At 46.4% G+C, this 24,505-nt stretch overlaps 2 protein-coding genes across 2 annotated transcripts in view; both read right to left on the minus strand.

Moving 5' to 3' along the window:
• The window catches only part of LOC121901528 (NLR family CARD domain-containing protein 3-like), a 481,268-nt gene that overhangs the window by 411,781 nt on the left and 44,982 nt on the right, over positions 1–24,505 (minus strand). The window lies entirely within an intron of this gene.
• The window catches only part of abca1b (ATP-binding cassette, sub-family A (ABC1), member 1B), a 66,482-nt gene that overhangs the window by 16,745 nt on the left and 25,232 nt on the right, over positions 1–24,505 (minus strand). Inside the window, exons 10-30 of the mRNA XM_042418352.1 lie at positions 22,475–22,715; positions 14,477–14,616; positions 14,274–14,390; positions 12,704–12,898; positions 11,315–11,520; positions 9,967–10,143; positions 9,651–9,873; positions 8,103–8,324; positions 7,817–8,021; positions 6,795–6,908; positions 6,463–6,637; positions 5,843–5,974; positions 5,466–5,743; positions 5,165–5,385; positions 3,304–3,379; positions 2,972–3,222; positions 2,834–2,885; positions 2,341–2,466; positions 1,782–1,930; positions 1,571–1,695; positions 1,234–1,332 (exon numbers count right to left, since the gene is read on the minus strand). Coding sequence (XP_042274286.1) covers positions 1,234–1,332; positions 1,571–1,695; positions 1,782–1,930; positions 2,341–2,466; positions 2,834–2,885; positions 2,972–3,222; positions 3,304–3,379; positions 5,165–5,385; positions 5,466–5,743; positions 5,843–5,974; positions 6,463–6,637; positions 6,795–6,908; positions 7,817–8,021; positions 8,103–8,324; positions 9,651–9,873; positions 9,967–10,143; positions 11,315–11,520; positions 12,704–12,898; positions 14,274–14,390; positions 14,477–14,616; positions 22,475–22,715 — 3,524 coding nt within the window. The remainder of the gene's footprint in view (positions 1–1,233; positions 1,333–1,570; positions 1,696–1,781; positions 1,931–2,340; positions 2,467–2,833; positions 2,886–2,971; positions 3,223–3,303; positions 3,380–5,164; positions 5,386–5,465; positions 5,744–5,842; positions 5,975–6,462; positions 6,638–6,794; positions 6,909–7,816; positions 8,022–8,102; positions 8,325–9,650; positions 9,874–9,966; positions 10,144–11,314; positions 11,521–12,703; positions 12,899–14,273; positions 14,391–14,476; positions 14,617–22,474; positions 22,716–24,505) is intronic.

Below are 24,505 nucleotides of genomic sequence, written 5' to 3' on the forward strand. Positions count from 1 at the left end.
GAACCATCCTGCGTTTGTGTCGGCGGAACTTAAAGATGATGAACTGAAATCTGATTTCAGGATTCCAGTGAAGAAAAGCAGAATATTCTGCTTCATTGATTACAGTTTAGTTTCTGATCGGTTCCCTGCAGGGATCAATACTGAGTCCACATGTTCAAACTCTTCAACAGCAACAATTCTGGATCAAACTGTGACACATTTGCATAGTTTTCACACAGAAAGCATTCAGTGACTACAGCCTTCAAATGTCCTCAATACTTTTCTCACTCAAACACAAACAAGCAACAAAACATTTGACATGTTTACATCCTCACTTCCAAACTCTTCAGTTTCTGTTCAAACACTAACATGTATTCATACTGAAATACATCTATATTCAACCAAAACAACAAGACGAAAGCTTCCTGCTGCATTTCTATGACTCGTTCCTGTAGATACACTGTAGTACGTTCTATAGAGAGCTACACATCTGACTGTATTTACACTATATACACATTTATACACTATCAACCATTAAACTACATAAACACAATATACACATTTATACACTATCAACCATTAAACTACATAAACACAATATACACATTTATACACTATCAACCATTAAACTACATAAACACAATATACACATTTATACACTATCAACCATTAAACTACATATAAACACAATATACACATTTATACACTATCAACCATTAAACTACATAAACACAATATACACATTTATACACTATCAACCATTAAACTACATATAAACACAATATACACATTTATACACTATCAACCATTAAACTACATATAAACACAATATACACATTTATACACTATCAACCATTAAACTACATATAAACACAATATACACATTTATACACTATCAACCATTAAACTACATATAAACACAATATACACATTTATACACTATCAACCATTAAACTACATATAAACACAATATATACATTTATACACTATCAACCATTAAACTACATATAAACACAATATACACATTTATACACTATCAACCATTAAACTACATAAACACAATACAACAGTGATGTAATAAAGATCCTCATGTGCTGCCTGTTGTTGTGTTTTTATCTCAGTGTGTCTGATTGACACATGAGTTGTTGTGTTTGTGTGTAAAATGAGCTGCTGTGTGTTGGTAAAGTTCATCATGTGACTCAGTGTTGAACCAATCAGAAACAACCTGTAACTATGTTGAGTCGTTGTTCTTACGGTATAGGTTGTCCGTCCATGCAGCGAGTCCCGAAGCCCGGAGTGTCCTGCAGAGCGTTCAGTAACTTCTGCATGTTGGCGTCTCCGGGAGCGTCGTCACTGACAACACACACACACACACACACACACACACACACACACACACTCTTTACATTAGTATTGATCATGTCATCTGATGATAGAAGTGTGAGCTCTGTGTGTGAATGAAGTCTGACTTCAGGCTGTAATGAGAACTAACACAAAGTTCATTCATAATAATGAAGACATGTCAGACTGTCATTATATCGTTATCGTTACATTATTTATGGTATGTTGTGTGTGTTGTGCAGGTCTGTACCTGATGAAGGTGACCTGGTCCTCGTACATCCAGGGCTGCAGCTCCAAACTGGGATATTTTCCAAACGGGGGGACGATGAGACTGAAGACGAGAGCGATGCAGACGAACACGGCAGGAAGAACAATCTGAAAACCAAACAGCACGTTTTAAAAAAACCCTAAAAGACAGAAATCATTTCAGACGTCGATGGTGGCGGCAGAGCGCGGCGTACCTGAGCGAAGAAGCCCTTCCTGGAGCGGCGAGCGTACAGGAAGCGTTTCCACATGAGAGCCACGAACTGCTGCCTCATCAGGCTCCACCCCCCCACCTGGTATGATCCTTTCCCATCAGAACAGGTGAGCCAGTCCGTCTCACGGCACTCTGAGGGTCACAACAGAGTTTTTGATGTTTTTTTCATAATTTCTTCCAACAAAGCTTCAAAATACAGAGAATAAAATCAGCTGATCACAGAGTGGAGTCGTTTCTGTTTCAGCTTCAGGAAACGAGACGTGTTGATTTAATACCAGCACATCCTCAGTGTGTATCAGTCTATTAGTGTGTGTGTGTGTGTGTACCTGCTCCAGTGTGTGTGTGTGTGTGTGTGTACCTGGTCCAGTGTGTGTGTGTGTGTGTGTGTGTGTACCTGGTCCAGTGTGTGTGTGTATTAGTGTGTGTGTGTGTGTGTGTGTGTGTGTGTGTGTACCTGGTCCAGTGTGTGTGTGTGTGTGTGTGTGTGTGTGTACCTGGTCCAGTGTGTGTGTGTGTGTGTGTGTGTGTGTGTGTGTGTGTACCTGGGTCTCCGTCCGAGTCGTTGCAGTCGTTGCTGTCGTCTTCAGTTAAAGGTTTCAGGCAGCTCTGATGGTCTCCTCCTCCGAAGGCGTGAGTCCTCCTCCGCCGCCGGACAGGAAGTGTACCATCTGAACACACACACACACGCGCGCACACACACACACACACACACACACACTAGGGTTAATTGATTTACAACTGGATATTTTCGCCTGCTTCCTTTTATTGATTTGTGTCTTTGTATAATTAAATTTTTGAGTTTGTTAGTTTCTTATTTTCTAATATTTCTTCTTCATAAATGTTGACAGATGGAAACAAAAAGGACAAAGATGGAAAAACGTCTGTGTGTCTACATGTATGTAATGAATGTTGTATGTACAACATATAACACACTATGAAAGCAGGACAATAAACATGTATCTGTCTCTTTCTATCTATCCGATACCAATAATAGTGTTTGTGATGAACAGTCAGAGGTCAGAGGTCACTCCTCACCTGAGGGCACTTCAGTGTCGACTCCGTTATCTTCAGCCACTTTCAGGAAAATCTACAAAAACAAAACATTATTATGTTTATTTATGTCGTCTCTTCATGACGTCATCTTTGCTCTGTGAAGCCTCCCCCCCCCCGTACCTCCTCCAGCGTGGTGTCAGACACTCCGTAGCTGGAGATGCCGAGGTCGGGCAGCTTATCGTCTAGGTCTTTGAAAAGCGCCACGAAGGCTCCGTCCTTGGCGGCGCTGTAGGGCAGGACGTAGGTGAGCTCGTGTCCCAGGTCCTCCACCGGGCGGGCGGCGGGGACGTGACGCAGGATCAGCGCGGAAACGAGGGACACGTCCGTCGGGACGAAGGGGACGTCACAGATGGACGCCGCGGGCCCGTTCTCTGAGGACGGAGACGAGAGACACACGTTAGCATCATCTGAAGGTGAACAAATCAAACGCTCTGCAGGAACAGAGAGCTCACCGATGGTGGCAGCCTCACTTTCATGTTCGCTGCCGAGTCCGGCGTCACTGCTGCTGACCGAAGCGTTCTCCTCCTCCTGAAACACCAGAGCACAATAACCGATCAATAAATCAATCATTACTACATAACCAGGTGATCAGTTCATTCCCTGACTGAAACAACTGTCAGTGATGTAGGTGTGTCAGTAGGTGTCAGTGATGTAGGTTTGTCAGTAGGTGTCAGTGATGAAAGTGTGTCATTAGGTGTCAGTGATGTAGGTGTGTCAATAGGTGTCAGTGATGAAAGTGTGTCATTAGGTGTCAGTGATGTAGGTGTGTCAGTAGGTGTCAGTGATGAAAGTGTGTCAGTAGGTGTCAGTGATGAAAGTGTGTCATTAGGTGTCAGTGATGTAGGTGTGTCAGTAGGTGTCAGTGATGTAGGTGTGTCAGTAGGTGTCAGTGATGTAGGTGTGTCAGTAGGTGTGAGTGACGTAGGTGTGTCAGTAGGTGTCAGTGCTGTAGGTGTGTCAGTAGGTGTCAGTGATGTAGGTGTGTCAATAGGTGTCAGTGCTGTAGGTGTGTCAGTAGGTGTCAGTGATGTAGGTGTGTCAGTAGGTGTCAGTGCTGTAGGTGTGTCAGTAGGTGTCAGTGATGTAGGTGTGTCAGTAGGTGTCAGTGCTGTAGGTGTGTCAGTAGGTGTCAGTGATGTAGGTGTGTCAGGTGTCAGTGCTGTAGGTGTGTCAGTAGGCGTCAGTGATGTAGGCGTGACAGTAGGTGTCAGTGATGTAGGTGTGTCAGGTGTCAGTGATGTAGGTGTGTCAGTAGGCGTCAGTGATGTAGGCGTGACAGTAGGTGTCAGTGATGTAGGTGTGTCAGTAGGTGTCAGTGCTGTAGGTGTGTCAGTAGGTGTCAGTGATGTAGGCGTGTCAGTAGGTGTCAGTGCTGTAGGTGTGTCAGTAGGTGTCAGTGATGTAAGTGTGTCAGTAGGTGTCAGTGATGTAAGTGTGTCAGTAGGTGTCAGTGCTGTAGGTGTGTCAGTAGGTGTCAGTGATGTAGGTGTGTCAGTAGGTGTCAGTGATGTAGGTGTGTCAGGTGTCAGTGATGTAGGCGTGTCAGTAGGTGTCAGTGCTGTAAGTGTGACAGTAGGTGTCAGTGATGTAGGTGTGTCAGTAGGTGTCAGTGATGTAGGTGTGTCAGTAGGTGTCAGTGATGTAGGTGTGTCAGGTGTCAGTGATGTAGGCGTGTCAGTAGGTGTCAGTGCTGTAAGTGTGACAGTAGGTGTCAGTGATGAAAGTGTGTCAGTAGGTGTCAGTGATGTAAGTGTGTCAGTAGGTGTCAGTGCTGTAGGTGTGTCAGTAGGTGTCAGTGATGTAGGCGTGTCAGTAGGTGTCAGTGCTGTAAGTGTGTCAGTAGGTGTCAGTGCTGTAGGTGTGTCAGTAGGTGTCAGTGATGTAGGCGTGTCAGTAGGTGTCAGTGCTGTAAGTGTGACAGTAGGTGTCAGTGATGTAGGTGTGTCAGTAGGTGTCAGTGCTGTAGGTGTGTCAGTAGGTGTCAGTGATGTAAGTGTGTCAGTAGGTGTCAGTGATGTAGGCGTGTCAGTAGGTGTCAGTGATGTAAGTGTGTCAGTAGGTGTCAGTGCTGTAGGTGTGTCAGTAGGTGTCAGTGATGTAGGTGTGTCAGTAGGTGTCAGTGATGTAAGTGTGTCAGTAGGTGTCAGTGCTGTAGGTGTGTCAGTAGGTGTCAGTGCTGTAGGTGTGTCAGTAGGTGTCAGTGCTGTAAGTGTGTCAGTAGGTGTCAGTGCTGTAGGTGTGTCAGTAGGTGTCAGTGCTGTAAGTGTGTCAGTAGGTGTCAGTGCTGTAGGTGTGTCAGTAGGCGGTTGGTACCTTCTTGGTGAAGGACGCGGTGCTGGCGGAGTTCCTGCGGGAGCTGAGCGACGGCTCCGGCTCCTTCTTCACCAGCGTCAGGTAGTATCCGGTCCCCAGCTGGTTCTTCAGGTACAGAGAGGAGCCGACGCAGCACAGCTTGCCGTGGGAGATGATGGCGATGCGGTCGCCCAGGATGTCCGCCTCGTCCATGTGGTGAGTGGACAGGATGATGGTCCGACCTGACAGATGAACAGGACGTTAAACACGAGCACACAGCGGCCAATATCAGTGATGAAACTGACCAATCAGAGAGACTTACCCTGTCTGTAGTTCAGCAGCAGATCCCAGATCCCTCTGCGGGCGTAAGGGTCGACTCCGGCCGTGGGCTCGTCCAGGATCACGACCTTTGACCCCCCGACGAAAGCCAGAGCCACAGACAGCTTTCTCTGCATGCCGCCCGACAGCGTGCTGGTCCTGGAGCTGCGTTTGTGCGGCAGGCCGGTGTCCTGCAGGATCTGCTCGATCTCACCTTTCACCTGCTCCTCCGACAAACCTTTGAGCCGAGCGTAGAACCAGATGTGCTCCTCCACCGTCAGCCTGCAGGGGGCGCCACAACACGGCAACAAGGTCACACCATGAGCTGGAGGAAGACTCTGAAATAAATAAAGGTGGACTGAAGGAGTCCAGCAGACTCACATGCTGAAGAGGACGTTGTGCTGAGGACAGACTCCTAGACTCTGGCGGATGGTGCTCAGCTCCGTCCGGATGTCTCGGCCCATGATGTAGGCGGTGCCCGACGTAGGGGGGAACAGGCCGGTCAGGATCGACCTGCAGGGAACAAACACGTTTAGCTCTGTGGATTTGTACTGTATCTCTACTTGTGTCTGTTCCTGTTTCTGTGCATGAATCTCTTTCTGTATATCTGCCTCCTCTCAGTATCGGTGTTTGTACCTGCGTCTGTTACTCACCTGTACCTGTAACTTTTTCTGTACTTGAACCTTTCTTTGAGTCTGTTCTATGTTTCTGTACCTTTGTTACCTTTACTTTCATCTGTTTTTATAACGTACATCTGCTTATTCCTGTTTTTGTACCTGCAGTAGAGCTGCAACTGATGATTATTTTCACTATCAATTAATCTGTCAGTTATTTTCTACATTAATCAATTAGTCATTGTCAGAAATGGTGAAACATGTTGTTCAGTGTTTCCTACAGTCCTCAAATGTCTTGTTGTGTCCACAAGATATTCAGTCATAGAGGACTAAAGAGACCAGAAAGCACTACGGATCTGTCTCTGGCGGACCGGGTCCTTCACTCACATGGTCGTGGTCTTTCCGGCTCCGTTGTGTCCCAGGAAGGAGGTGATCTGTCCCTCGTAGAAGCCGAGTGTCAGTCCGTCCACCGCCAGCTTCTTCCCGTGGCGGTACACCTTCACCAGGTTCTCGATGTAGACGCCGGGCTCCAGGTGAGCCGGCTCCTCCTCCATACACACCGCTGGGAACAGTGAAGACACACTTACTGCGCTGCTCTGGAAGCTGATTACACTGATATAAGAACTCAACAGCTGGAGTTATTTCCCCTTTGATCTCTAGTTACAGATAGTGTTTCTGTGGCGCCCCCCTGTGGCCACTCTGTGTAGCTGCACTCTCACCTCCCGGGTTTCTTTTCCGGCTCAGAGGGACTTTGTTGGACTTTCCGTCTTTCTCTCCCAACCAGTAGGACTTGGTGAAGGGGAAATACCAGGGCCGAGGAATCCCGTACTGACCTGACACACAGCAAACACGTTTTATTAAAATTCACTGGAATTTACACATTTAATGACGTTTAAATGACTCTAAAAGAAAAAAAAACATTTCTGTGGGAAATAAGGGTTGAAAAGAAGCACTTGAAAATTTCTTCTCTTTGCTTCAACCAACAAATAAATAAATTCAAAAGTCTTTTTCCATCCGACCAACAGTCCAAAAACACAAGAAAAGCACAAAATATTCACATAGCTGAACCAGAAATAATGTTGTTTCCTTAAGAAATTAGAAAAATCAATTAGACGCTGGTTGATTTTTCATCAGTTGACTAATTGATTAATTGACTAATAGTTTCAGCTTTAATTAACACTATGAGCTGCTGAGGTTTCTAATCAGCAGATCCAGAGATGTATCCTCCAAACCAGCTGCTGTGATTGGTCGGCTTTGTCAGCGTGTTGGTTGGATCTCAGATAATCAGAAGAACTATTAGATTATCATCTCTTCAGTACCTGCATCATAAAGACTTCAGGTGTTACTAAGATGTTCAGCTGTGTGTTTATGACCACATACGATTAAAAACATGAGCAGGTTGAGATTTCTGCTTTGTTTAAAACATTTAATGACGTTAATGAGAACAGATTTATCAGAGTGAAGATGTTTAAATGAGCAACATTATTTGTGGATTTTTACAGCTGATAAAACTTTCAACATTTAAGAGTTTTAAGTTTAAATCAATATTTCAGCTGATCAGCATTTATCAAAATAAACACAAACATTTTTCGTAATAATCCTTTAAATGTGTAAAATGAGTCAGATCTGCAGTTTCTGGGACATTTTACAGTGTAAAGTTGAACCTGTCGGCACATTTAACTGATCGTGTATCTGTGATCAGCTGATCAAACTGATTGATAGAGAAGATGTCAGTTCTCACCTGGAAACACGGCCTCGATGTACCAAGTGAGGACTCCGTACAGGAAGGAGTCAAAGTACATGATGATGATGGCGGTGCGAAGGCTGAAGTCGTCCTCCTCCAGCGGACTCGACACCAGGTTCTTCCACTGGATGCCGACGCCCTGCTCCTCGAACAGAGCGAAGTACTCGCAGCCGAACCCGAACGCCACGGGGGACAGGAGGCTCTGCGGGAGAAGGAAGACATGTGACTCACTCTGTCCAATAGGAACACAGCATCGTAACGTGTGAAATGACGACAGGCTTACAGCGAAGACTTTGGCTCCGAAGCCGATGTAGTCCTGCCAGGCGACGCAGAGCACGTAGGGCAGGTAGAGCGTGAAGTAGATGATTCCTCCGCAGGCGGCGGCCAGGTTAGCGCGGGCGAACGCCGTGCTGAGGAGGAAACACTGCATGATGGTTACCACGGCGAAGGATCCCAGGAAGAGGAAGACCACGCCGGGGTCACTGTAGGGCAGCAGGTTCCCCTTCTAAAGGGGGCACAACGAGGTCAGATGGAGGTCAGGTGGAGGTCAGATGGAGGTCAGGTGGAGGTCAGGGGAGGTCAGATGGAGGTCAGGTGGAGGTCAGGGGAGGTCAGGTTGAGGTCAGATGGAGGTCAGGTGGAGGTCAGGTGGAGGTCAGTCATCAGATTAATAACAGAAATGATTTTAAAACAATCAGTGAGACGTTTTGTGTGTTTAAGTTTTATAATAAATATTGTCGACATGCTGCGTCAGCTGTCCAGTTCATCACGGACAGACGTCGCCGTCTACAGACTGTTAACCTGCTCGAGGTTTCTGAACCATCACATGATGTGACATCACATCATATGAAGCCTGTAACATGTGTCAGAGTCAGCTCAGCGCATCATGGGACTCCTCCTCTCCATCTGTATGCTTTCATGTAACATCAATGCATGTCACTAACTTTGCTTCTTCCCTGGAGTTTTTTGTGCTTTCTCATCTCACAGGAAACCCTGGGTTCTGGGCCGAGCCTTCACGGTCCTTCACAGTCCTGATGGCATCCTTCCCTGTCTATTGATACTTATACTTGTTGTTGTTGTTGTCATTGTTTTTCTTCTGTCCCCCCTCCCCCTTTCCCTCTCTCTTTCTCTCTCTCAACCCAACCGGTCAAAGCAGATGGCGTCCACCAAGAGTCGGGTTCTGCTTGAGGTTTCTACCCGTTAAAGGGGAGTTTTTCCTTACCGCTGTCGCCAAGTGCTGCTCATGGGGGAATTGTTGGGTCTCTGTAAATTAAAGAGTTCAGTCTTGACCTGCTCTATGTGAAAAGTGCCTTGAGATGACTTTTGTTGTGATACGGCGCTATATAATTAAAAATTGATTGATTGATTGATTGATTGGCTACGGCAGCCTGGATGTGCCAGGTCAGGGACTGAATGTGAGAAAACTGCTGTTAACCAACAACAGTGTTTAGTTTCCTTTTTTCTTTTCAAGAATTTTTCTTAAACAGGCTTTTTAGCTTTATTGATAGACTTGATTTGTCTTATTGATCAGTTGTATTTATAGTGTTTTTAATTTATTGTCCTGTTTGATATCTAATCGTCCTAATTCTTAACCTCAGCGTCCAGACCCTCTAAAGAAAAGCTGCCTCTGACTCATCTGTTCTGAACAATTTTAAAAGAAGAAAAAAAAAGTTTTTTGTTGAATCAATAAATATTTTAGAGGATATTGATCCCTTCTGGTTTTTCTTCTGCCAGCTATAAAATCTTCTACGTAAACAGAACTGGCAGCCTGAGAATATACAAAGTGATTATATCAAATTTTCTGGAATATTTTCATATTTTATGATATCACCTTGAGCAGCAGAACCAGCAGGGCGGCGCTGATCAGCAGAGGAATCAGGCTGCTGATGAACCAGCTGAACCACAGGATGCCGTTGTCCAATCCCATGATCCTCATGGTCTCCTTCAGCCGAGCCTCCTTCTCGTACACCACGCTCTTCAGGATGATCGCCACCGAGTACATCCAGGCCAGAGTCATGAAGAGAGGCATAGAGCGGCTCATCACCCGCAGGAAGCTGAGACCCAGACAGACAGAAGACATGAAGACGACGAGTCATTGACTCCGAAATACAAACACAGAGCAGCTGAGACGCTGTGAATATTCTTACATGTCGTCTACGTAACACGGGTACGGCATCTGCTGGATGTAGACGCCCGTCTTCTCCTTGGTGCCCGTCACTGCCCTGATGATGCCTTGCTCAATAACGTCCTGCAGGTAGGAGAAACCACCCCAGATGTACCGCATGTCCTCAAACGGGTCGGCACGAGGACCCGGGTCCCAGTACCTGCAGACACAACATTCAAGTCCTGTTAGTTTGAAGAATGAAGAGAAAACTGCAATATGAATACCATCAGCAGCAGTGAAAAGTACATTTACTCAAGTACTGTACTGAAGTTTGAGGTACTTGTACTTTACTTGAGTATTTCCATGTGATGCTACTTTCTACATTTCAGAGGGAAATATTGTACTTTCTACTCCACTACATTTATTTGACAGCTTTAGTTACTTTTCAGATGAAGATTTGACACAATGGATAATATAACAAGCTTTTAAAATACAACACATTGTTAAAGATGAAACCAGTGGTTTCCAACCTTTTTGTCTTTTGACGTCTTACAAAAAGCAGTGTGTAGTCGGGGTCACATTTCACATGTCTATGAGTTGTTAACAGCTCCACCAAATAGTGATTTTTCCCTCTAAACTTCTCACATGCTTTCATTTCAATAAATGTTCAAATGATCCAATATTTCAGCAAAAATCAAAGATTAGAGAAAAAGTCCAAAAACTGAAAACAGATTTGTGTATCAGAACTTTGTTTTTTCTTCTTTCCTCTCCCATTAATCATCTCACCACCCCTCAGATTTATCTGCTGACCCTTTGGAGGGCCCCGACCCCTAGGTTGAGAACCACTGGACTAAACTAGCTAACTGTATATAAAGTAGTGTAAACTAGCTCCACCTCCAGCAGCTACAACAGAAACATGCTGCTCTAACACTGATGCTTCACTATTAATAATCTAATGATGTCATATATAATAATATATCAGTCAGAGGGACCAAACCACTACTTTTACTGCAATACTTTAACTACATCAAGCTCATAATACTTATGTACTTTTACTGCAATACTTTAACTACATCAAGCTCATAATACTTATGTACTTTTACTGCAATACTTTAACTACATCAAGCTCATAATACTTATGTACTTTTACTGCAATACTTTAACTACATCAAGCTCATAATACTTATGTACTTTTACTGCAATACTTTAACTACATCAAGCTCATAATACTTATGTACTTTTACTGTAGTAGTGTTTTTCATATATACTTCTTCCACTGCTGGTAGAAACTCTTAAGCCACACAATGACTGTAAACACACATCTTTGTTGAGGTCTTTCATCTGTGTGTGTGTGTGTGTGTGTGTGTGTGTGTGTGTGTGTGTGTCCCTACGCGTCTTTGATCTTATTGGTCCGCTCCACGTTGTCGATGTCCATGCGGATCTTGTAGTTGAGTTTGGCCGGCAGCTCGGTGGCGTTGGCGGCGACGTCCGGGAAGACGATCCCGGCCCAGAACTTCCTGTCCTCCAGCAGCACCATGGACTGGTTCACCAGTCGCTCCTCACTGGACACCGGCTCCAGTTTGTCCAGGTTCACACACTAACACACAGAGGTCAGGTCATGTGACACGAACACAGCTGGTACTGAACATGTGACCCTGATCAGAGTTTGACTGCTGATTAACAATCAGCAGTCAAACTTATAGACACCACGTTCTTTATTTATTCACTTATTTTATCTACTTTTTATTATTTCACTCTGTTTTATCACTATTATTATTATTAGTAGTATTATCATTAATAATAATATAGCTTAGTCTCAGACAGTTTTACTGTCTACATTTATCTTATTATCACCCGTCAGTCATCTGTGAAGCACTTTGATCTGCTGTATGAAAGCTGCTGTACTAATAAAGTTTGATTGATTGATTGGTTGATATCATTCTAAAATGTCCTCATAAGCCACAAAAACCAGTTTGTACTTAAAAAGAATAAAATGGGAATTATTTTTCCTGCACATCTCAATAATTTAGAGCAGAGCTACAACGATTACTTGATTAATTGATTAATTGATGAGACGATTAATCGGTTAGTTGATAGATAGAACATGAATTGGAAACAGTGATAAATGTAGGTTGTTTGATCAACATTTAATAATTCAAAGGAGAAAATAATCAGCATTAATTGATAATGAAATAACTAGTTTACATATTTATATTGAAACTGTTTCTTTCTTTGCTTTGATATTTTTATATTGATATTTTACACAATCAATCACCCCTCAGGACAAATAGAGAAATTGATTGATTAATTGAAAGAATATTGAAAAGAAGGGAAGGGAAAAAATGATAATTGAATCTATGTGTGTGGTTAATCTCTGACCTTTGACCTGAGATGTAACAGATGTGGACAAAATCTGGCATAATGGATTTTAATCCAGGTACAAAAAACTGATATTGAATCATATTATATTATATAATGAATCAATAAGTATTTTAAGAGAGAACAGAGAGAAACGTTGTTGGTTTTGTTTGGAATTAAATTTCTTTCATTATAATTGAACAAAAAACATTTTTTTTTACAGTTTTGTGTTTAACACATTTATGGATCTTATTCTGAGTTCAGACTTGGTGTTGAGGTTGAATTTAGCCGCTCTGGTGTTAAACGTGAGGATAAAACACTTTAGAGAATCATCTCGTCAGCTTTTGTGTAAATTTTAGAGCCTTGAACTAAAAGTTTCTCAGTGGTAACGTTGGGTTGGAGGGTTTTCAGGTGACACTGACCTCCATGAAGCGAGAGATGCTCATGATGGCCTGGTCGGTCTCGTTGAACACCTCCCTCCAGGTGAGGGTGCTGCCCGGCGGCCGCTGGTCCTGCACCTGCTTGGACAGGAAGTTGGAGACGTCGGCCACGGTCCAGTCGGTGTCGGCCAGCTGAGCGTGGAAGAATCTGGCGGTGACGTTGTTCCTCAGCAGCGTCTGCAGGACACACAGGAAGGAGAGTCAGAAACTTTATTATCCACCATCAAACTCCAGAGAAAAGGCTGAATGTTCAGTTTCCTGCAGCAGAAAACAATATGAAACCTTAATCTGAGGTAACGACAGCAGCTGATTATCCTCCAGAACCTCACGTTCATGTTCATGCATCAAGTATTTAAACGAAATCTTAATTTCTCTGCCAAACACTGTACTCTATATTTCACTCCCTGCAGGTAAAACTGAGTGTTTTTATGATTATTGAGGCAAAAATGTTTGATTTTCAGCAGCTTTTCTCAAAACTGTGACTCAGTTTGTGATGTTTTGTCTCTTTCTACAATAAAATGTCAAAGTAAAATAATGTGATTTATTTAAACTGCACTAACGACTTCCTGCAGATCACACAAACAACTAGATTTCAGCTGAACATGAGAACCATGAGGACTCAAGGTTCTATAAAACAGAAAATACTGTATTTGAGTTCCATTTATAACCTTTATTAAATAAACTTTCAGCTCAACATCAGCAGCAAATAAAATCATCAATAATGTTATAAAATAAATCTAGTTTGATGTTTATGTTTGAGGCAGATTATGTCTCCTGACTCACTGAATCAAACCTCATCTGGGAACATTTGGGAACATTTGGGAACATTTGGGAATAGTTTTGCTCGTCTATGGCATCGTGTTTGTCGGCAGGTGAGATTTGTTCATCTTCCACCTGAATGACGTCAGTTACCACCACAACAAACGCCACGATTGGTCCAAACCACAAGCAGCTGCTGGTTTGAACATTTCATGAGGAAAAGTTGCTGTAATTTAGTAAAATTGAAACTGTTGCAAATATTGTGAAAACTTCCTGGAGGGACCGACTAGAGATCATTTCCACTGTGTCACTGTGACGTTTATAGATATCAAGTGATTAAAAGCTGAAGAAAACTACAGAAGAAGAACAGAGTTGGGTGACAACATCATGTCTAACTTTCAGTGTCCATGAGGAATAAACTGTTGGTAATATCGTGATGAGTTCACAGTCAGAACTAAACAGCAGGTTTCTCAGAGCAGGAAATCACTCCCAGCTGCCCAAAAACGATCAGAGCGACGCACTTTGTTCCTACTTTTTGAACGAGTAGTAAAAGCATCTTCTGAACTTTCTAAACTGAGGAACTGTGAGCTGAGTCCTGACCTGTCAGACAGACATTCAGAGAGATGCTTTATGTATATATATATATATACTTCATGTTTTTAGTTCTGAGTTAACTCTCAGCGAGATTCCTCTGAGTGATTCTGAGAAGCTTGTAAATACTGTTTAAGTCATAAATAAAACTTAATGAAGATATGACAGCGGAGGTGAGGAGGAGGAGGAGGAGGAAGGTTACCCTGATCAGGTCCATCTGCTCGCTGTTCTCCATGAAGTTCCACACTTTGGGTCTCATCTCCTCCCACATCCCTCCCAGGTCCCTGAACACACCGAGCTCCTGGAACGTCCGGTTCACCTGAACGCACCGCAGATACAGGTACAGGTCAGACAGACTGAAACACAGCGGGACGTGGTCAGACAAACAGGAAGTGATGTCATTACCTCGTGGATGACCCTCTCCGTGGCCGGGGTGTGGGGGGTGTACAGGATCTTCCCCATCAGCAGCGGCTTCAGAGCCTGCCAGATCATCCGGGACATTGGGTTGGAGTCCATGTTCTTCACCAGGCTGTTACAGTACGGAGCTGCAGGAACACACAGCATGTCAGTACTGAAGGTTCCTCAGCATCAAGCCTCAGCCGGCTGCTTTATTCACATTTAACACCGTCAGAAACACACACACACACGTTTGCTGCTGTCTGAGATGTAAAAGTTGTTTTCATGGATAAAAAGAAAACAGAGTTAGTGGATGAATCATCTCGTTGTTTCTTCTTCTTTAACGACACCAACCGGAGAATCAGCGCCACCTGCTGTTTATCTGCTAATATTCACACAACAGCAGTTTGCATTTTATTTGAACTGTTTTTTATTTCTACACTAAACTGGTTTTTATCTGTTTTTTAAACTTAATGATTTCATGATTTGATGTTTATTTTGCTGCTTTCCTGAAGCACTTTGTAATGTGGAAGCGCTCTATCAATAAATATCATTATTATTTAAATTCAGTTCTAATTTGATCTGTATATTTGAATCAAACTTGACTGTGGTAACCAGGGTGTGAACTACACTACGGCTTTCGGGTAATTTGTGAGTAAGTTTCCTTGTTTTGTATTTGACGGATCTGTATGCTGACTATGAATCATAGATGAGTAAAGTGCAGACTGAGTGTTTTTCTGAACTTTAGTTAAAGTGAGTGAAGTTCATGACATTGTGCCACGAAGAGACAGAGCAGACAGTAGAGCAGACAGTAGAGCAGACAGTAGAGCGGACAGTAGAGCTGACAGTAGAGCAGACAGTAGAGCAGACAGTAGAGAGGACAGTAGAGAGGACAGTAGAGCAGACAGCAGAGAGGACAGTAGAACAGACAGTAGAACAGACAGTAGAACAGACAGTAGAGCGGACAGTAGAGCAGACAGTAGAGCAGACAGTAGAGCGGACAGTAGAGCGGACAGTAGAGCAGACAGTAGAGCGGACAGTAGAGAGGACAGTAGAGCAGACAGTAGAGCAGACAGTAGAGCAGACAGTAGAGCGGACAGTAGAGAGGACAGTAGAGCAGACAGTAGAGCAGACAGTAGAGCAGACAGTAGAGCAGACAGTAGAGCGGACAGTAGAGCAGACAGTAGAGCGGACAGTAGAGCGGACAGTAGAGCAGACAGTAGAGCGGACAGTAGAGAGGACAGTAGAGCAGACAGTAGAGCAGACAGTAGAGCAGACAGTAGAGCAGACAGTAGAGCGGACAGTAGAGCAGACAGTAGAGCAGACAGCAGAGAGGACAGTAGAGCGGACAGTAGAGCGGACAGTAGAGCAGACAGTAGAGCAGACAGTAGAGCAGACAGCAGAGAGGACAGTAGAGCGGACAGTAGAGCAGACAGTAGAGCAGACACTAGAGCGGACAGTAGAGCGGACAGTAGAGCAGACAGTAGAGCAGACAGTAGAGCAGACAGTAGAGCAGACAGTAGAGCAGACAGCAGAGAGGACAGTAGAGCGGACAGTAGAGCAGACAGTAGAGCGGACAGTAGAGCAGACAGTAGAGCAGACAGCAGAGAGGACAGTAGAGCAGACAGTAGAGCAGACAGTAGAGCAGACAGTAGAGCAGACAGTAGAGCAGACAGTAGAGCAGACAGCAGAGAGGACAGCAGAGAGGACAGTAGAGCAGACAGTAGAGCGGACAGTAGAGCAGACAGTAGAGCAGACAGTAGAGCAGACAGCAGAGAGGACAGCAGAGAGGACAGTAGAGCAGACAGTAGAGCGGACAGTAGAGCAGACAGTAGAGCAGACAGTAGAGCAGACAGCAGAGAGGACAGTAGAGCGGACAGTAGAGCAGACAGTAGAGCAGACACTAGAGCGGACAGTAGAGCGGACAGTAGAGCAGACAGTAGAGCAGACAGTAGAGCAGACAGTAGAGCAGACAGTAGAGCAGACAGCAGAGAGGACAGTAGAGCGGACAGTAGAGCAGACACTAGAGCAGACAGTAGAGCAGACAGTAGAGCAGACAGTAGAGCAGACAGTAGAGCAGACAGTAGAGCAGACAGCAGAGAGGACAGTAGAGCGGACAGTAGAGCGGACAGTAGAGCAGACAGTAGAGCAGACAGTAGAGCAGACAGCAGAGAGGACAGTAGAGCGGACAGTAGAGCAGACAGTAGAGCAGACACTAGAGCGGACAGTAGAGCGGACAGTAGAGCAGACAGCAGAGAGGACAGTAGAGCGGACAGTAGAGCAGACAGTAGAGCAGACACTAGAGCGGACAGTAGAGCGGACACTAGAGCAGACACTAGAGCGGACAGTAGAGCGGACAGTAGAGCAGACAGCAGAGAGGACAGTAGAGCGGACAGTAGAGCAGACAGTAGAGCAGACAGTAGAGCAGACAGCAGAGAGGACAGTAGAGCAGACAGTAGAGCAGACAGCAGAGAGGACAGTAGAGCAGACAGTAGAGCAGACAGTAGAGCAGACACTAGAGCGGACAGTAGAGCAGACAGCAGAGAGGACAGTAGAGCAGACAGTAGAGAGGACAGTAGAGAGGACAGTAGAGCAGACAGCAGAGAGGACAGTAGAACAGACAGTAGAACAGACAGTAGAACAGACAGTAGAGCGGACAGTAGAGCAGACAGTAGAGCAGACAGTAGAGCGGACAGTAGAGCAGACAGTAGAGCAGACAGTAGAGCAGACAGCAGAGAGGACAGCAGAGAGGACAGTAGAGCAGACAGTAGAGCGGACAGTAGAGCAGACAGTAGAGCAGACAGTAGAGCAGACAGCAGAGAGGACAGCAGAGAGGACAGTAGAGCAGACAGTAGAGCGGACAGTAGAGCAGACAGTAGAGCAGACAGTAGAGCAGACAGTAGAGCAGACAGCAGAGCGGACAGTAGAGCAGACAGTAGAGCAGACAGTAGAGCAGACACTAGAGCGGACAGTAGAGCGGACAGTAGAGCAGACAGTAGAGCAGACAGTAGAGCAGACAGTAGAGCAGACAGTAGAGCAGACAGCAGAGAGGACAGTAGAGCGGACAGTAGAGCAGACACTAGAGCAGACAGTAGAGCAGACAGTAGAGCAGACAGTAGAGCAGACAGTAGAGCAGACAGTAGAGCAGACAGCAGAGAGGACAGTAGAGCGGACAGTAGAGCGGACAGTAGAGCAGACAGTAGAGCAGACAGTAGAGCAGACAGCAGAGAGGACAGTAGAGCGGACAGTAGAGCAGACAGTAGAGCAGACACTAGAGCGGACAGTAGAGCGGACAGTAGAGCAGACAGCAGAGAGGACAGTAGAGCGGACAGTAGAGCAGACAGTAGAGCAGACACTAGAGCGGACAGTAGAGCGGACACTAGAGCAGACACTAGAGCGGACAGTAGAGCGGACAGTAGAGCAGACAGCAGAGAGGACAGTAGAGCGGACAGTAGAGCAGACAGTAGAGCAGACAGTAGAGCAGACAGCAGAGAGGACAGTAGAGCAGACAGTAGAGCAGACAGCAGAGAGGACAGTAGAGCAGACAGTAGAGCAGACAGTAGAGCAGACACTAGAGCGGACAGTAGAGCAGACAGCAGAGAGGACAGTAGAGCAGACAGTAGAGAGGACAGTAGAGAGGACAGTAGAGCAGACAGCAGAGAGGACAGTAGAACAGACAGTAGAACAGACAGTAGAACAGACAGTAGAGCGGACAGTAGAGCAGACAGTAGAGCAGACAGTAGAGCGGACAGTAGAGCGGACAGTAGAGCAGACAGTAGAGCGGACAGTAGAGAGGACAGTAGAGCAGACAGTAGAGCAGACAGTAGAGCAGACAGTAGAGCGGACAGTAGAGAGGACAGTAGAGCAGACAGTAGAGCAGACAGTAGAGCAGACAGTAGAGCGGACAGTAGAGAGGACAGTAGAGCAGACAGTAGAGCAGACAGTAGAGCAGACAGCAGAGAGGACAGTAGAACAGACAGTAGAACAGACAGTAGAACAGACAGTAGAGCGGACAGTAGAGCAGACAGTAGAGCAGACAGTAGAGCGGACAGTAGAGCGGACAGTAGAGCAGACAGTAGAGCGGACAGTAGAGAGGACAGTAGAGCAGACAGTAGAGCAGACAGTAGAGCAGACAGTAGAGCGGACAGTAGAGAGGACAGTAGAGCAGACAGTAGAGCAGACAGTAGAGCAGACAGTAGAGCAGACAGTAGAGCGGACAGTAGAGCAGACAGTAGAGCGGACAGTAGAGCGGACAGTAGAGCAGACAGTAGAGCGGACAGTAGAGAGGACAGTAGAGCAGACAGTAGAGCAGACAGTAGAGCAGACAGTAGAGCAGACAGTAGAGCGGACAGTAGAGCAGACAGCAGAGAGGACAGTAGAGCAGACAGTAGAGCAGACAGTAGAGCGGACAGTAGAGAGGACAGTAGAGCAGACAGTAGAGCAGACAGTAGAGCAGACAGTAGAGCAGACAGTAGAGCGGACAGTAGAGCGGACAGTAGAGCGGACAGTAGAGCAGACAGTAGAGCAGACAGTAGAGCAGACAGCAGAGAGGACAGTAGAGCGGACAGTAGAGCAGACAGTAGAGCAGACACTAGAGCGGACAGTAGAGCGGACAGTAGAGCAGACAGCAGAGAGGACAGTAGAGCGGACAGTAGAGCAGACAGTAGAGCAGACACTAGAGCGGACAGTAGAGCGGACACTAGAGCAGACACTAGAGCGGACAGTAGAGCGGACAGTAGAGCAGACAGCAGAGAGGACAGTAGAGCGGACAGTAGAGCAGACAGTAGAGCAGACAGTAGAGCAGACAGCAGAGAGGACAGTAGAGCAGACAGTAGAGCAGACAGTAGAGCAGACAGCAGAGAGGACAGTAGAGCAGACAGTAGAGCAGACAGTAGAGCAGACAGTAGAGCGGACAGTAGAGCAGACAGCAGAGAGGACAGTAGAGCAGACAGTAGAGCAGACACTAGAGCAGACAGTAGAGCAGACAGCAGAGAGGACAGCAGAGAGGACAGTAGAGCAGACAGTAGAGCAGACAGTAGAGCAGACAGTAGAGAGGACAGTAGAGCAGACAGTAGAGCAGACAGTAGAGCAGACAGTAGAGCAGACAGTAGAGAGGACAGTAGAGCGGACAGTAGAGCAGACAGTAGAGCAGACAGCAGAGAGGACAGTAGAGCAGACAGTAGAGCAGACAGTAGAGCAGACAGTAGAGCAGACAGTAGAGCGGACAGTAGAGCAGACAGTAGAGAGGACAGTAGAGCAGACAGTAGAGCAGACAGTAGAGCAGACAGTAGAGCAGACAGCAGAGAGGACAGTAGAGCAGACAGTAGAGCAGACAGTAGAGCAGACAGTAGAGCGGACAGCAGAGAGGACAGTAGAGCAGACAGTAGAGCAGACAGTAGAGCAGACAGTAGAGCAGACAGCAGAGAGGACAGTAGAGCAGACAGTAGAGCAGACAGCAGAGAGGACAGTAGAGCAGACAGTAGAGCAGACAGTAGAGCGGACAGTAGAGCAGATAGTAGAGCAGACAGTAGAGCAGACAGTAGAGCAGACAGTAGAGCGGACAGTAGAGCAGATAGTAGAGCAGACAGTAGAGCAGACAGTAGAGCAGACAGCAGAGAGGACAGTAGAGCAGACAGCAGAGCGGACAGTAGAGAGGACAGTAGAGCAGATAGTAGAGCAGACAGTAGAGCAGACAGTAGAGCAGACAGTAGAGCGGACAGTAGAGCAGATAGTAGAGCAGACAGTAGAGCAGACAGTAGAGAGGACAGTAGAGCAGACAGTAGAGCAGACAGTAGAGCAGACAGTAGAGCAGACAGTAGAGCGGACAGTAGAGCAGATAGTAGAGCAGACAGCAGAGAGGACAGTAGAGAAGACAGTAGAGCAGACAGCAGAGCGGACAGTAGAGAGGACAGTAGAGCAGACAGTAGAGAGGACAGTAGAGCAGACAGTAGAGAGGACAGTAGAGCAGACAGTAGAGCAGACAGTAGAGCAGACAGCAGAGAGGACAGTAGAGCAGACAGCAGAGCGGACAGTAGAGAGGACAGTAGAGCAGACAGTAGAGCGGACAGTAGAGCAGATAGTAGAGCAGACAGTAGAGCAGACAGCAGAGAGGACAGTAGAGCAGACAGCAGAGAGGACAGTAGAGAGGACAGTAGAGAGGACACTAGAGCAGACAGTAGAGCAGACAGTAGAGAGGACAGTAGAGCAGACACTAGAGCAGACAGTAGAGCAGACAGCAGAGAGGACAGTAGAGCAGACAGTAGAGCAGACAGCAGAGAGGACAGTAGAGCAGACAGTAGAGAGGACAGTAGAGCAGACAGTAGAGCAGACAGTAGAGAGGACAGTAGAGCAGACAGTAGAGCAGACACTAGAGCAGACAGTAGAGAGGACAGTAGAGCAGACAGTAGAGCAGACAGTAGAGCAGACAGCAGAGAGGACAGTAGAGCAGACAGTAGAGAGGACAGTAGAGCAGACAGTAGAGCAGACAGCAGAGAGGACAGTAGAGCAGACAGTAGAGCAGACAGTAGAGCAGACAGTAGAGCAGACAGCAGAGAGGACAGTAGAGAGGACAGTAGAGCAGACAGCAGAGAGGACAGTAGAGAGGACAGTAGAGCAGACAGTAGAGAGGACACTAGAGCAGACAGTAGAGCAGACAGCAGAGAGGACAGTAGAGCAGACAGTAGAGCAGACAGCAGAGAGGACAGTAGAGCAGACAGTAGAGCAGACAGCAGAGAGGACAGTAGAGCAGACAGTAGAGAGGACAGTAGAGAGGACAGTAGAGCGGACAGTAGAGAGGACAGTAGAGCAGACAGTAGAGAGGACACTAGAGCAGACAGTAGAGCAGACAGCAGAGAGGACAGTAGAGCAGACAGTAGAGCAGACAGCAGAGAGGACAGTAGAGCAGACAGTAGAGAGGACAGTAGAGCAGACAGTAGAGCAGACAGTAGAGCAGACAGTAGAGCGGACAGCAGAGAGGACAGTAGAGAGGACAGTAGAGCAGACAGTAGAGCAGACAGTAGAGCAGACAGCAGAGAGGACAGTAGAGCAGACAGTAGAGCAGACAGTAGAGCAGACAGTAGAGCAGACAGCAGAGAGGACAGTAGAGAGGACAGTAGAGCAGACAGCAGAGAGGACAGTAGAGAGGACAGTAGAGCAGACAGTAGAGAGGACACTAGAGCAGACAGTAGAGCAGACAGCAGAGCGGACAGTAGAGCGGACAGTAGAGCGGACAGTAGAGCAGACAGTAGAGCAGACAGTAGAGCAGACAGTAGAGCGGACAGTAGAGCGGACAGTAGAGCAGACAGTAGAGCGGACAGTAGAGCAGACAGTAGAGCAGACAGTAGAGCGGACAGTAGAGCAGACAGTAGAGCGGACAGTAGAGCGGACAGTAGAGCAGACAGTAGAGCGGACAGTAGAGCGGACAGTAGAGCGGACAGTAGAGCAGACAGTAGAGCAGACAGTAGAGCGGACAGTAGAGCGGACAGTAGAGCAGACAGTAGAGCAGACAGTAGAGCAGACAGTAGAGCGGACAGTAGAGCAGACAGTAGAGCGGACAGTAGAGCAGACAGTAGAGCTGACAGTAGAGCAGACAGTAGAGAGGACAGTAGAGAGGACAGTAGAGAGGACAGTAGAGAGGACAGTAGAGCAGACAGTAGAGAGGACAGTAGAGAGGACAGTAGAGCAGACAGTAGAGCAGACAGTAGAGAGGACAGTAGAGCGGACAGTAGAGCGGACAGTAGAGAGGACAGTAGAGAGGACAGTAGAGCAGACAGTAGAGAGGACAGTAGAGAGGACAGTAGAGCAGACAGTAGAGCAGACAGTAGAGAGGACAGTAGAGAGGACAGTAGAGCGGACAGTAGAGAGGACAGTAGAGCGGACAGTAGAGCGGACAGTAGAGCGGACAGTAGAGCAGACAGTAGAGCAGTCAGCTGCTGCTGACGGCAGCAGAGGGAAACAAACACTAACTCTCTTCCTGTGAATGTGTTGGCTGTGGACGAGTAAACTCACTGGACGAGTTGTCGTAGAGCGACGTGGGCTCGTCCTCGCTGCTGTTGTGGTTTCCGAACAGGGCCTTGTAGTTGCTGTCCTCGTACCAGTTGAGGGATTTGATCTGCAGGCCGCCACCTTCAGGGTGACCGCACACGATCCTGGACACGGCCTGGTACATGGCGCTGGGCGACGACGTGGCGTTGTGCGTCAGGAAGAGGATCTCGTTCCTCAGGTCGATCCAGCTCTTCATACCGGCCAACTGGAGCACAGACCGAGAGGACTGGTCAGACTGGTCAGACTACACATGTACATGCTGTAACCATTTATCATTTGAGATGATGTGTATCGTATATCATATATTTATATGATAACTGCTCACAGCTGGAGATTTAAAGATTGTCTTTGTCATTCATGATATTAAACACCATTCAGCGTCACATTAAACTGAATATTTTAACAAAGATTAAGAAGAAAATAATCAACAGATCCACACACACACACACACACACACACACACACACACACACACACACACAAACACACACACACACACACACACACACACACACACACACACACACACACAGCACAAATAAACCTTCAAACACAAACAGCATCCTGTACATCTGTTTAATCATTTCATAATCATAACATTATGATTAAATACATAAATGTATTTAATAAATGTATTTAATCATTGTGTCCGTCTGACAGAAATAAATGTGACCTCTGCTCTGAATGAGTTGACAGGAAAACAACGTCTGTCACAACTTCCTGTGACTGGTTTAAATCTGACGTCAGCTGCTGTTTCACCACATTCAGAGTGCTGAAGTCTCAACATTCACATTTTTCAGTAAACATGTAGAACAGTTTGTGTCATTTATCCATATCATCAAACCCATAAACATCAGCTTGTATATATCGTGTTTATGTGTGTATATGTTGTGTATGTCATGTTTACGCCGTGTTTGTGACGTGTGTGTGTCGTGTGTGTGTCGTGTCTGTGTCGTGTCTGTGTCGTGTTTGTGTCGTGTTGGTGTCGTGTTTGTGTCGTGTTTGTGTCGTGTATGTGTCGTGTCTGTGTCGTGTCTGTGTCGTGTTGGTGTCGTGTCTGTGTCGTGTCTGTGTCGTGTTGGTGTCGTGTTTATGTCGTGTTTGTGTCGTGTTTGTGTCGTGTCGGTGTCGTGTCTGTGTCGTGTCTGTGTCGTGTTGGTGTCGTGTTGGTGTCGTGTCTGTGTCGTGTCTGTGTCGTGTTGGTGTCGTGTCTGTGTCGTGTCTGTGTCGTGTTTGTGTCGTGTATGTGTCGTGTCTGTGTCGTGTCTGTGTCGTGTTGGTGTCGTGTCTGTGTCGTGTCTGTGTCGTGTTGGTGTCGTGTCTGTGTCGTGTCTGTGTCGTGTTGGTGTCGTGTTTATGTCGTGTTTGTGTCGTGTTTGTGTCGTGTCGGTGTCGTGTCTGTGTCGTGTCTGTGTCGTGTTGGTGTCGTGTTTATGTCGTGTTGGTGTCGTGTTTGTGTCGTGTTTGTGTCGTGTTGGTGTCGTGTTTGTGTCGCGTTGGTGTCGTGTCTGTGTCGTGTCTGTGTCGTGTCGGTGTCGTGTTTGTGTCGTGTCTGTGTCGTGTCTGTGTCGTGTTTGTGTCGTGTTTGTGTCGTGTCTGTGTCGTGTTGGTGTCGTGTTTATGTCGTGTATGTGTCGTGTTGGTGTCGTGTTGGTGTCGTGTTTGTGTCGTGTTTGTGTCGTGTTGGTGTCGTGTTGGTGTCGTGTTGATGTCGTGTCTGTGTCGTGTCTGTGTCGTGTCTGTGTCGTGTCTGTGTCGTGTCGGTGTCGTGTCTGTGTCGTGTTGGTGTCGTGTCGGTGTCGTGTCGGTGTCGTGTCTGTGTCGTGTTTGTGTCGTGTTTGTGTCGTGTTGGTGTCGTGTTTGTGTCGTGTTTGTGTCGTGTTTGTGTCGTGTTTGTGTCGTGTTGGTGTCGTGTTTGTGTCGTGTTTGTGTCGTGTTTGTGTCGTGTTTGTGTCGTGTTGGTGTCGTGTTTGTGTCGTGTTTGTGTCGTGTTGG

The sequence above is a fragment of the Thunnus maccoyii genome, chromosome 8, assembly GCF_910596095.1.
Source record: "Thunnus maccoyii chromosome 8, fThuMac1.1, whole genome shotgun sequence".
Taxonomy (NCBI): Eukaryota; Metazoa; Chordata; class Actinopteri; order Scombriformes; family Scombridae; genus Thunnus; species Thunnus maccoyii.